General features: G+C 46.1%; 1 protein-coding gene across 6 annotated transcripts in view; it reads left to right on the top strand.

Annotated features, from left to right (window-relative positions):
• Positions 1-13,461, top strand: part of AVEN (apoptosis and caspase activation inhibitor) — a 156,470-nt gene that overhangs the window by 102,742 nt on the left and 40,267 nt on the right. Inside the window, exon 3 of one of the 6 annotated variants that reach the window (XM_087875490.1) lies at positions 8,580-8,753. The exons of the other annotated variants lie outside the window; for them this stretch is intronic. Within the exon in view, the coding sequence (XP_087731616.1) occupies positions 8,627-8,753 (127 nt within the window). The 5' untranslated portion in view covers positions 8,580-8,626. The remainder of the gene's footprint in view (positions 1-8,579; positions 8,754-13,461) is intronic. 6 annotated transcript variants of the gene reach the window in all.

Genomic DNA, 13,461 nt, shown 5'->3' with positions numbered 1-13,461 from the left:
AATGTTGCAGGCAGCAGAACGTTCTCCACAGCATCTCCAGACCCTGTCACGTCGGTCACATGTGCACAGTGTGAACCTGCTTTCATCTGTGAAGAGCACAGGGTGCCAGTGGCGAAGTTGCCAATCTTGGTGCTCTCTGGCAAATGCCAAACATCCTGCACGGTGTTGGGCTGTAAGCACAACCCCCACCTATGCACGTCGGACCCTCATGGAGTCTGTTTCTGACCATTTGAGCAGCCACATGCACATTTGTGGCCCACTGGAGGTCATTTTGCAGGGCTCTGGCAGTGCTCCTCCTGTCCCTCCTTGCACAAAGGTGGAGGTAGCGGTCCTGATGCTGGGTTGCTGCCCTCCTACGGCCTCCTCCAAGTCTCCTGATGTACTGCCTGTCTCCTGGTAGCACCTCCATGCTCTGGACACTAGACTGACAGACACAGCAAACCTTCTTGCCACAGCTCGCATTGATGTGCCATCCTGGATGAGCTGCACTACCTGAGCTACTTGTGTGTGTTGTAGACTCCGTCTCATGCTACCACTAGAGTGACAGCACTGCCAGCATTCAAAAGTGATCAAAGCATCAGCCAGAAAGCATAGGAACTGAGAAGTGGCCTGTGGTCAACACCTGCAGAACCACTCCTTTATTGGGGATGTCTTGCTCACTGCCTATGCTTTCCACCTGTTGTCTATTCCATTTGCACAACAGCATGTGAAATTGATTGTCAATCAGTGTTGCTACCTAAGTGGATAGTTTGATTTCACAGAAGTGTGATTGATTTGGAGTTACATTGTGTTGTTTAAGTGTTTTCCAGCACGCTGCTCCTCCAATCCATTGGCTGGGTTCTTCTCCTTGTTGCTGGGGAAAACTGAGTGTAGATTTCTCTCTCCTCTGGCTGACCACGCCCACTCTGTCACTCCCACGCCAGTCTTTCTCACTCAGTGACTGAGGAAACTTGCAATTTGCTTCTCTCTCGTTAGAGTTCTCTGGCTGACATAGTTTTAGCTACTTTTTTTGTTAATTTTCATTAATTTTGGACTCTTCGTTCTACCTTTTGTTATTGACTATATAAGGAGCTGCTCCGTGGGATTATTGTGGCTGCGAAGGGGCGGTAACGCGTCTGGGGCTCCAGGCCATTCTGCTTCCTTTACCAACGCTTTTTTCACAGCAATTTGGATTCTGACCCGGCTGGGCGGATCCGTGACACCTTAGTCACTGGCGCCTCGTTGGGATACTGGTGAGCCGGTACAGCCACAAGCGCCTCAGCTCCGACCATTTAAGGGGCTCCGGAGTCAATGCCAATGCTGACTGGCACACTCTGACATCCAGGTTCCCCTGACAGCACCCTGGTAGTTTCGGCTTCCTGTGGACCGCTGGCTGCTTGTCGGACCTTTTGTCAGTCACGGCCGCCATTGTTGGATTTTGGACAGGCGGCCGCCATTTTGGATCCACAAAGCAGCGTTTGAGGCCGTTTCAGGCTGATTTACAGTTGCGGCTGCCATTTTGAGGGACTTGATTCTGGCGGCCGCCATTTTGGAGACTCAATTTGTCATTTGAGGTATTGATCCGGCGTCGGGCGACTAATCGAGCTGTTGGGGCGGCATTTCTGGCGCTCGTGGAGGGCCAAGCCAGTGTGCCCGGATAACGGTCAGTTTTGGGGGTAATAGAAGGCCGCGGAGGACTATCCGGCTTGGACTGTGCTATTTGTTATTCAGGTCTTTCTGCCACTGCATACAATTTAACCCCATTACTGGCAGGTTGGAGAAGGGACAGCTACCACTGAGCATTGGAGCTAAGCGTTGCCTGTCGGCCCGCCCCACGAATCACGCCATCAGTGTCACAAAGATGGCAGATTCTGATTTGTCTTCAGATCTGGAGCAGGAGTTTGATCCTCCTATCACCCATGACCAACATAGGGCGGGGCACAAACAGACTAAAACCAAGGCCTCTGCCAGAACAGCCAAAGTGTCTCATTCAACGACCTTGGCTCATACCAAAGCTGAGCTGCGGTGCCACAAAGCACTTGAAAAACAATTTGAGAAGGTCAAGAAAGCCAAAGGCCCATTGAGTAGTTCTGGGGTAGTCGCAGAGCCTCCCTCTCTGTCTAACACTATAACCAAAGACAGTGTCTCCATCTCTCAGTCGGAGACCTCTGATTGTTGTGGCCACCGGGGCCATATGGTTTCAAATCTACAATCTACAAGGGGGGTCTCATTGTCCCTTCTAATGTCTCATTGGCAACCCAAAGTGACCAGCCTGTGTGTCCTAGGTGTGTTCCTGAGGTGACTTTTACCCCAATGGCGGCGGGGCTTCGGCCGGAGGAACCCGCCACCCAACTGGATTTGCAGTCCGTGCTATCGGATGCCTTGGCAAAGATTTTGGCGGCTGGGCTTCAGCAGGGTGGATCCACCACTGCATAACCCTCGACTGCTAGCCTTCATTCTCAGGTTCGCACCACTCACCCTACTCGCCTGCTTTAACTCGTACAGACTATACATCATCTGAGGAGTCTGACCAGGCTGTTGAAGGTCCTGAGGACCAAGAATTCTCTGAGGATGAAGGCCTGCCACCGGACAAGCCTGTGTTTGCTGGCCTTTTTCGACCATTTGTTTTTAAATCGCTTTTGCACAAGGCCAAAGTCACTACTCAATGTGGTTTGATAACTTCTCCGTCTGACAGCACCACACAGGCTGCAGCTCCACATGACACCTTGTTTCAGGTGTCCAAGCCAGAAAAGGATGTTATTCCTTGTCCGCCGCTTTTTACTGACGTTGTTCAAAGTGCATTCGGACAGCCTGGGTCTCTGACTGCCCCGAGTGGGTTGGACAAGCGGCTTTATTATGCAGCTTCGGAGTTGGAGGATATATTGGCTCTACCATCTGTGGATACGCCTGTTGCCAGCCTCTCATCGCCTTTGGTTATATCTGCAGATGTCTTGGATGGCTTAAAGTCTGAGGAACGAAAAGCTGAATTGGGTTTTAGAAAGGCACATCAGGCGGCCGCTTGGGCGATCAAGGCGGCTACAGCGACGTCATTCTTCAATACAGCATCATTGCTCTGGCTCCGTCAGCTGCAGGAACGTCTCCCCCCCGAACGAGACGCGCATTCATCAAGATATCAACAAAATAGTGGCAGGGCAGAGGATTTCGGACAATACCTGTATGACAAAATCGCTCAGATCCAGGGGGATTTGGACTCTGACTGGGTAGATCAGGGCAGGGTGACGAGGAACAGTCTTGAGAATGTTATCTGGGAGGAGTTTAATGCTGTGACTCCCGATGATGTGGACAGGATTTTGGGGAGAACTTAGTGCGGCCATATGTTTACTGGACCCGTGTCCCTCCTGGTTGGTACTGGCTTCCCGGGAGTTTACACGAGGCTGACTCCAGGGCGTCATTAATGCTTCGTTGAGTGAGGGTCACTTCCCCACTGCCCTGAAAGAGGCGGTGGTGAGGCCTCTCCTCAAGAAGCCATCCCTGGATCCGGCAATATTGGCTAACTATTGTCCTGTCTCCAACCTTCGCTTCATTGTGAAGGTTGTTGAGAGTGTACTCGCGCAACAGTTTCCACAATTCCTGGAGGAAACATCTTGTCTAGATCCGTTCCAGTCGGGTTTCAGGTCTGGGCACAGCACGGAAACGGCATTGGTCGCGTTGGTGGATAATCTCTGGAGGGCTCGGGACAGGGGTTGTTCCTCTGTTCTGGTCCTATTAGATCTCTCAGCGGCTTTTGATACCATCGACCATGGTATCATGCTGCACCGGCTGGAAGAGTTGGGAGTGGGAGGCACTGTGTTGCGGTGGTTCTCCTCCTTTCTCTCCTACTGGTCGCAGTTTGTGTTGGCAGGGGGGCAGAAGTCGACCTCGAGGCCTCTCATCTGTGGAGTGCCGCAGGGATCGGTCCTCTCGCCCCTTCTGTTCAACATTTATGTGAAGCCGCTGGGTGAGATCATCCGTGGCTTTGGGGTGAGATACCATCAGTACGCTGATGACACCCAGCTGTACATCTCCACCCCAGGCCACCCCAACGATGCCCTTGAAGTGATGTCCCAGTGCCTGGAGGCTGTGCGGATCTGGATGGGGAGGAACAGGCTCAAGCTCAACCCTTCCAAGACTGAGTGGCTGTGGCTCCCGGCATCCCGATATAGACAGTTGACTCCATCACTGACTATTGGGGGCGAGTCTTTGGCCCCCACTGAAAGGGCTCACAATCTGGGAGTCCTCCTGGATAGGCAGCTGTCTTTGGAGGAACATCTGACGGCTGTTACCAGGGGGACCTTTTATCAGGTTCGCCTGATTCGCCAGTTGCGGCCCTTTCTCGATCGGGATTCCTTGTGCACAGTCACTCACGCCCTCGTCACCTCTCGCCTTGACTACTGCAATGCTCTCTACATGGGGCTCCCCTTGAAGAGCACCCGGAGGCTCCAGCTGGTCCAGAATGCAGCAGCGCGGGTAGTGATGGGAGCAACATGGCGCTCCCATGTAACACCACTCCTGCGCGAGCTGCACTGGCTCCCGGTGGTCTTCCGGGTGCGCTTCAAGGTGTTGGTTATCACCTTTAAAGCGCTCCATGGCATAGGGCCTAGCTATCTTTGAGACCACCTGCTGCTACCGCCTGCTGCTCCCATCGACCCGTGCGCTCCCACAGAGAGGGCCTCCTCAGGGTGCCATCAGCCAAACAATGTAGGCTGGTGACCCCCACGGGGAGGGCCTTCTCGGTGGGGGCTCCCACCCTCTGGAATCACGGAGATAAGGAGAATCCATGACCTCAATGCCTTCTGTCGTTCCCTTAAAACCCATCTTTTTCAGCAAGCCGGGTTGCCTTAAGAAGAAATTTTAAATTCTTTTAATCAGTCTGTGATTTCTTAACATTCGGGCCAAAATTTATATATATTTTTAAATGTTTTTTAATATTTGTATTCTATGTTTTTTATCTTGGCTGTACACCGCCCTGAGTCCTCAGGGAGAAGGGCGGTATATAAATTGGAAATTAAATTAAATTAAATTAAATTAAATTAAATTAAGCTACAGAGTATTCAGCGGACGCCTCTCTAAATGCTGCTAAATTTGCCTCCCATGCTTTGGGGTCGTCCGTCACCAACCGTCTGTTTTGGCTCTGAAACTGGAAAGCTTACTCAAAAGCAAAGTGGAAGTTGGCTTCTTCAGCTTTCAAGGCTCCTTCCTTGTTTGGAACATCGCTGGAGCCTCTCGAGATAAAGAGAAGCGTAAGATCCTTCCATCTTCCTATCGCAGGTCGGAGCGCAGATATGTACCTTACAGCCAGCGCCAGCCCGTTCAGGCCATCTCCGGACCCTGTGGGTCCTACACTCAGCGACCATTTACCCAAAGTACGGACCGTGGTTCAGGCAGGCATTCATTTCAAGACCGTTCCCGCAATCAGACTTTCTCCAAGTGACCTTTCCGGGGTGAAGGTTTCCGCTCCTCCAAAAGAGGCAAATGACTCTCAACTGTTGGATCCCATTGGTGGTCGCCTCCAGCAGTTTCACCATCAATAGGCTCTTTCAACACCAGAGGAGTGGATCCGCCGCACAGTGCATAATGGACTATGTCTGGAATTTGTCGGGGTCCCTCCCAGTCGTTTCCGTCGTTGTCCGATTCCTCATCTTCCTCAACAAGGCCAATTGATGGAAGCAGAGATCTCTCATCTGCTGACCATCAGAGCAATAGAGCCGGTACCCGAAGGTCAGGAGACGACTGGTTTTTACTCCACCCCTGTTCCTGGTGGCCAAGGCTTCGGGGGGACACAGAGGCATCCTGAACCTGAAACAACTAAACAAATTCATTTTGTATCGAAGGTTCAAGATGCAGTCTCTCAGATCGATCCTCACGTGCATCAGACGCAACGACCTTCTGCAGTCCATGGACCTTCGGGAGGCTTATTTACATGTCCCAATCCACCCCGCGCATAGCAAGTACCTGAGATTTGTGTACGACAACCATCACTTCCAGTACTGTGCAATGCCCTTCGGACTTTCCTCTGCCCCCAGGACATTCACCAAACTGGTGGCAGTCATAGCGGTGTCTCTACGGTCCCAACCGATACGTCTTCTCTGTTACTTGGATGATATCCTCGTCCTGTCCTCTTCTCCGACTCAAGCCACCACAGATATGGAAGCAGTGATCCGTGGGTTCCAAAGTCACGGCTTCACAATCAACTACCAAAAGAGCCATCTCATTCCAACTACGCATCTTCTACATTTGGGAGCGGTAATCGATACATCCAGAGGACAGGTGTTCCTATCGCTGGACAGGGTGCACAGCATCAGGACCTTGGTGACTCAGGCGAAGACCCAGCGGAAGGTACCTCTTCTTCAACTGTCTCAACTGTTGGGGAAGATGGTGTCCTGTATCACTATTGTTCCCTGGCCACGCAGACACATGAGACCCCTGCAGTGGCTTCTGCTGCCATTTCAGAAGTCAGGACACAGCACATCCCGCTCATGGATTCTACTGCCTCCCCAAGTGCGACTTTCCCTGACGTGGTGGACATCTCCGGCAATACAGGAGGGCTGTGTGTTCCTAGAAGTCAATTGACTCGTCAATCGACGCGTCAATCAAAGCCTTGTGGGTTGGGGTGCCCATCTCTTAGATCAGGTGGTCCAAGGTCATTGGTCTCCATCGGAGAGGGCAAACAGCATCAACTGGCTGGAGTTGAGGGCTGTCGCCTCGCTCTTTGACACTTCCGTCCCATCTTGGAGGGCCAGTATGTGTTGATCCGGACGGACAACATGACGACCAAAGCCCACATAAATCGTGAGGGGGGCACGCCTTCCAAGAATCTGATGATCGAGGCCGAATGTCTCTTAGCTTGGGCAGAGCGCCTCACGGCGTCGCTGAAAGCAGATCATATCTCCGGCGTGTCAAACACACAAGCGGATTGGCTGAGCAGGGAGCGCATCGACCCGGCCGAGTGGAGACTTCATCCCAACATCTTAGTGGAAATCGTTTGCCGATTTGGACGCCCTCTGGTGGACTTATTCACCATGCCTCAAAATGCACAGTTGCCTCATTTCTTCACACGCTACCAGTACAGGAGTGCGGAAGGCTGCAACGCCCTGAGATGTTCGTGGCCGCCCGGGCTGCTATATGCTTTCCCGCCTCTTCACCTGATACCACAAGTGGTTCGGAAGTTGTTGGCGGAGCAAGCAGAACTTCTGTTGGTGGCTCCTCTCTGGCCGCGCAGGCCTTGGTACGTGGACTTGGTTAGCCTATCAGTCTCTCCACCGTGGACAATCCCTCAGCATGTGATCTCTCTCAGCCAGGGGGTCATCGCCCATCCGGAACCTCAGTGGCTCCGGTTGACCGTCTGGCACTTGAGAGGATCCTGCTGAGGAAGGACAGGCTCTCCAACAAAGTGATAGAGGTCATTCAGTCATCCAGGCGCCCCTCCACGACTTGTATTTATCAGGCATCGTGGAGGGCATTTTCTGCTTGGTGTTCAGCACACCATGTGGACCCCACATCTGCCGACATTCCTGATGTGTTGGATTTTTTGATGGACGGATTGTCCAAAGGCCTAGCTCCGGCTACCTTAAGACGACAAGTCGCGGCTCTCGCCACAGTTATCACTTGTGAGCTGCACCGGACGCTGTCTCAGAATCCTCGTATCAAGGGGTTTTTACACGGAGCCGCCAAATTATCTCCTCCGATAGTCCATCGATATCCATCTTGGGACTTGCCACTGGTACTCCAGGCACTTACCTCTGCTCCCTTCGAATCGCTGGGCTCTATCCCGCTTAAATTTCTCACATTCAAACTTACCTTCCTACTTGCCATCATATCTGCGAGGCGAATTTCCGAGCTTACAGCCTTGTCGGTCCGTAAAGACCTTTGCATATTCTATTCGGACAGGGTGGTAATGAGGTTAGATCCTTCCTTCACACCTAAAGTGAACTCCTGGTTTCACCGGGCCCAGGAGCTCATCATTCCGAATTTTTGTCCCGATCCACGTAATCCTCGTGAGCAAAGTTGGCACACACTTGACGTGAGGAGGGCCCTACGTCGATACATTAGACGAACGGTGTCCTTTCAACTTACGGAGGCTTTGCTTGTGTCATTTCACCCCTCCTCAATGGGGAAGAAAGTGTCGTCGGCTACAGTTGGTTGATGGATCAAAGCCTGCATTTCGACCACGTATGACATCAAGGCCAAGCCAGTCCTGGGCAGAATTTATGCACATTCAACCTGTAGTGCGGCAACGACGGTGGCCTGGGCTACACATGCTTCCGTACTTGACATCTGCCGAGCAGCCACATGGGCGTCGGCTTCTTCGTTCATACGACATTATAAGATTGATTCTTTTGCATCGGCGGAGGCTTCATTTGGCCGTAGAGTTTTACAGCAAGTGGCCAACTTCCATGACTCAGGAAGCAGTCAGCCTCCCTGCCCAGGATGTTGAGCTTGGATAGATCCCAGCCAATGGATTGGAGGACCAGCGTGCTGGAAAACGGACGTTGACATACCTGAACGTCCCTTTTCAGAATGCTGCGACTCCAATCCATGCCCACCCTGTTAGGGCTTCCTGTTCCTGAAGTCCTGTTGATCTGTTGTTGTTATTGTTATAGTTTCCTAGACTTATGGGTTTCCTGCGCCTTCGTGAAGAAAGACTGGCATGGGAGTGACAGAGTGGGCGTGGTCAGCCAGAGGAGACAGAAATCTACACTCAGTTTTCCCCAGCAACAAGGAGAAGAACCCAGCCAATGGATTGGAATCGCAGCGTTCTGAAAAGGGACATTCAGGTATGTCAATGTCCGTTCCCTTTATTTTTTTGAGCAGTGTATATAAAACATATTTTCCTTTTCCCTTCCATCAGCTATTCCTATCTTCCTTTATCCCATTTTCTTATTTTCTTATTTTCTCTCCCCCCCCAATTTTAAATTCCTTTATTCTCCTAGCTTGCCCTGTATTTCCATCTGCTCTCCTGCTTCCCCTTTTTGTCTTTCTTATTTCCCCACTGTTAATCCCAGTGTAATCTTTTGAGTTTTTTTCTTTTTTTCTCTTCCTCCCTTCTTTCTCTCCTTTTTTTTAAAAAAAGTTTTTTATTTTTTTAAACATAAAATACACCTTTTTAGAGCAAGGATTTGATCCGGTATAAAGTAAATACAATTACTCACATTCCCTCAACCAATTTTGTTCCAAATTTTATCCATTTACATCTTAAAAAAAGAAAAGAAAAAAATCTTATTCTAAGCATTTATCATTCTACTATGTCACCCTAAATTCTAGACAATTATTTCCAAATAGACATCATTCCAAATCGTTGTCATTTTAACAATCAATATTTCATATATATTCCTCATTTCTAAGACCCATTACATCGAATCTATATTGTACCTCTCTTAAATGGCAGCTAGTATCCATAATCTTGACAAAGAATATTTTCCTCCTCTCTTAATCATTTCTAAATCGATCAATATTTCCATCTAAAATTTGTCACTCCCAAAATACTTTATTTTGAAGTCTAATATTTAACTAGTTCATAATTTAAATAGCTATTTCCCAACAGTGTTTCCCGCCACTTCTATCTCTATTTATTTAACTGGTTCACAGTTTGGCTTAACTATTCTCCAGTATTATCTCCTCCACTTCCTCCTAGGTTTATTTTTTGGCTGGTTCACATCTTAATCAATTGCTTTCCAGCGATGCTTTCCTCCACTCCTAATCTTACTTATTTAGGCTGGTTCACAGTATAATTTTAACTGCATACCAATGTTATCTCCTTCACTCCTCCTAAATCTATTATGAAACTGGTTTGCAGCTCAAAGAGTTGCTTTCCAGCAGTGCTTTCCTCCGCTCCAACCTCTATTTTTAATTGATTCACAACTGTATTTCAGTTGCTCTCCAGGTATATTTTCCTCCACTCCTAACTTTTTTATTTTTTGGCTAGTTCACAGTTTTGCTTTAACTGTTACCCAGCGTATGCTTTCCTCCACTCCTAACTCTATTGGCTGGTTCACAGCCTTACTTTAGCTGTTTTCCAGCACGTGCTTTCTTCCACTCCTAACTCTTATTTTTATTTTTAACTGGTTCCCAGTTTTGCTTTAACTGTTCTCCAGTATGATGCTTTCCTCCACTCCTATCTTATTTGTAAGACTAGATCACAGCTTTACTTTCACTGTTCTCCAGAATCATGCTTCCCTCCACTCCTAACTTCATTTGTTTAACTGATTCATAGCATTTTATTTTAATTAATTAAATTAAATTACAATTAATTAATTCACAATGTATTACTCATATTTATTTTTAAATCCATTCTCCTCCGTATCTTTAACTGATTTAAGATAAAAAAGTATATCAACAAATATCTTAACTCCTATTCTCTCCTAGGCTTTCCTCCATGCCATGCTTATTTCCAATAAGTATCAACATTTTAAATCACTTTAAGATCATTTTTCTATAATTATTAAATCTGTAAATAATTCTTTTTAATGTCTGGCACCTTAAAAAACATTTTCTTCTAAATTATTAGGTCTGTAAATAAAGCTTAAAAATTCCAAATTTAAAAGGGTATTGAGACATCCAAAAATCATGTTTTTCAATCATTTATACTTTTTTTTTCTAATCAAATTGTTAGTATATTCATAAAATCAACTTTAATAAAATAATAGTGAAAAAAGAGAGTAACAATATTAATAATAGCTAAAAGAAAAAATAAAAAGAGAAACAAAAATAAAAAGGAAAGAGAATAGAAATATAACAAGAGAATTTGAAAAGAGAATTAGAAAAAATAGAGAAGGGAAAAGAAACAGAAAAGAAAAAGGGAAAAAAAATAGAGAAAGAGCAAAGAGAAGAAGGAAAGTATCTCCTAAGATTATTCAAACATCAAACTCCCAGACACATCCATTTAATTCAAACTATGGTATTTTGTTATCTTGTTACATGATATATTCCATTTTTTTTCTTTCTCCAATCTGTCTGAATATATTTATTTTCCATTTCAATGTCCTCAAAAGTTATAAATTCTATAAAATTAATTCTGAATTGGCTATTCCATACAGTATATAATATCATCATGTCCTTCTTTTGTTGCCATGCCCTTTTTCTCTTGTTGCCACGCTTATTAAATCAGTTTTCATTATTCCATTTAGTTTCTTCTTTCCGATCTTCAATAAATCCTCCATTACACAGATTATATGTTCAAAGTCAAGCCTCTTGAATTTTTTCTCAAAATAATCCACTTTTAGTAACAAGCAACAAGCAACAAAATTTCTCTTTCAAGTAACAAGCAGTCTGGAATTTACACTTTCACTCTCAGCTGGCAGCCATTTTTTCCATCTCCGTTTGTCTTTTGTCTTTACTTTTAAAAGCATATTTATTTCCTCTTCTCCTTCCTCTCTCTCAAAACATAATCCAGTCTCGTTTAGCCACACAAAAAGAAAAAAAAGAAAAAAGAAGACCAAATCTGTAATAAAGTCATTTCCAAGAAGTCTGTAATTAGCGCTGTCTATCAACAAGTCTTTTCTCCACCATTCATTTGAGTCTTTTTGCCCCAATATTTCTCAGCCGCTATTAAGGCTGGGGCATACTTATTTATAATCCAGCTTTTACAGGCAGTGCCTGCCTGGGCAGCATTCCACTCACCCGGCTTTCAAACTCCCTGCTCCGCTCTCCGCTTCTCCTCCTGCATATCCTTTTGTTCCAATTGTCACAATCTCAGGGCAGCCGCCATGGCTGCTGCATCCACCGCCGCCGGCACAGAGGGCAATCCTCTGGCCCTGAGGAACCTGTCCGTTCTTCTTGGCTGTCCGAGGGGTCCCTCTCTATTCCCCTGTCCCTACAGGACAGGGTAGGTTCATCGACCTGCCAGCGGCGGCTTAACAGATGGGGTTTTTCACAGGGCTCCAAGGAGCCCCGCTAATTCCCCGTCTGAGACGTCGTGATGCCAACCGGAAACTCCCCCCTTCTTTCTCTCCTTGTCTCTTTCCACCCTCTCTATTTTTGTCATTGTTAATCCCAATGTAATCTTTAAAGTTCACCTTTATTCCTAAACTTATCCCTTTTCTTCCAGTTCTCCTCTTTTTTTCATTGTTACTCCCCACATAATCATTTGATTATTCATAATCAATATCTTTGTCTTTATCTTCAGTGTCACTATCTTGCTTCTCATTCATAGTTTCTTTATCTAGCTGGGTATGTTCTAACGCAATTTGTTCATCAGGTTTGGGTTTTCCATGCATCATTATAATCATTTCATTTAATTCCACTTTGAATGATATATGCATCTTTTTAGTCATTTCAATTAGTTCCTGCACCATTTTGTTACTTCCAAGTTGTCGTTATTCCAATTTTAAATTATTATAATCCACCTTCTTTGGTTATTGAGGTCACACAGCTTGCAAGCAAGCAACACCTCCTCAAAAGTTCCCACCGCTCTTATCACTTTAGAAAGTTTTTTTTTTCCAGAATACAAGTTAAGCGTTGTAGTATTTTTTTTCCGCCTGTAGGTGTCTTTCTCCAATCCACAATTCCAATCAACAGAAAGTATCCATTTTATTTATTAAATCCACGTTCCTGATATTTGCCAATTTCTATCTTTTTCTTCTTAATTTTATATTCCCCAAAGTCCAATTTAAAATCCAATTCCAAATCCAATTTTTAAAAAAATCTTCTGTTACAGGGCTTTAATTTTATATTCCTTTATTCTTCCTTCAATGGTCAAAAAAGTATTTTAAAGTTTTTTCCAATCCTTTCCACATCTATTATGGGTTTTTTCTTCTAATATTTTAATTATCTCCACACATTGTAATTCAAAAGTCAAATTCCGTTTCGGGCTTTAAGACTTTAAACTTCTGTTTTGTTCTTCTTCCTTCATTCACATTCCCCCACACCCATTAGCTGCTGTTTCTTTGCTGGGGCACCTTTTAACAATTTAAAAATATTCATTTTTTTTACTTGTGAGCTGCCAATCACTCACTCGGCATCAATACTTCATCCAAATCACTGCTCCTGCTAAGAACTTGGATCGGTTGCCCCAGCTTTATGGTGGCCGCAATGGTTGCCGCCCCACCGCCGAGTCAAAGAGTTTCCTCGTACCTCTGAGGAACTTGCCAGTTCTTCTTGGTCATCCGAGGTGCCTCTCCTTCTTCTCTGTCCCTACAGGACAGATCCGGTCTGAAGACCCCTCGACAGTGGTTTGTCAGCCTGGGATTTCGCAAGGCTCATCAGAGCCCGCTATTCCCCGACTGGGTCGCTGTGACGCTTCCGGTCGAATCTTGCTTTGGAATTTTGAAGGAACAGCACACATATGTCTATGTCTGCATTAAAAGTGAAGATTAGGAATGAAATGTAAAAACAAGCTTTAAAAATGTGCTGCTTCTAGTACTAATATTTTTCACATGAATTAGAAATATGTACATTCTTCATTGAATGAATAGAAATAAAGTTCAAGGAAGAAAATTGCATGTGTAACATAATATTAGGAGAAGAGGCTCTCTCAGTCAAATTACT

This window comes from Pantherophis guttatus, chromosome 1, assembly GCF_059756535.1.
Source record: "Pantherophis guttatus breed Tessera chromosome 1, ASM5975653v1, whole genome shotgun sequence".
In the NCBI taxonomy this organism is placed as follows: Eukaryota; Metazoa; Chordata; class Lepidosauria; order Squamata; family Colubridae; genus Pantherophis; species Pantherophis guttatus.
The sequence above is the reverse complement of the archived record's forward strand: the minus strand, read 5'-3'. Positions and strand labels throughout refer to the sequence as shown.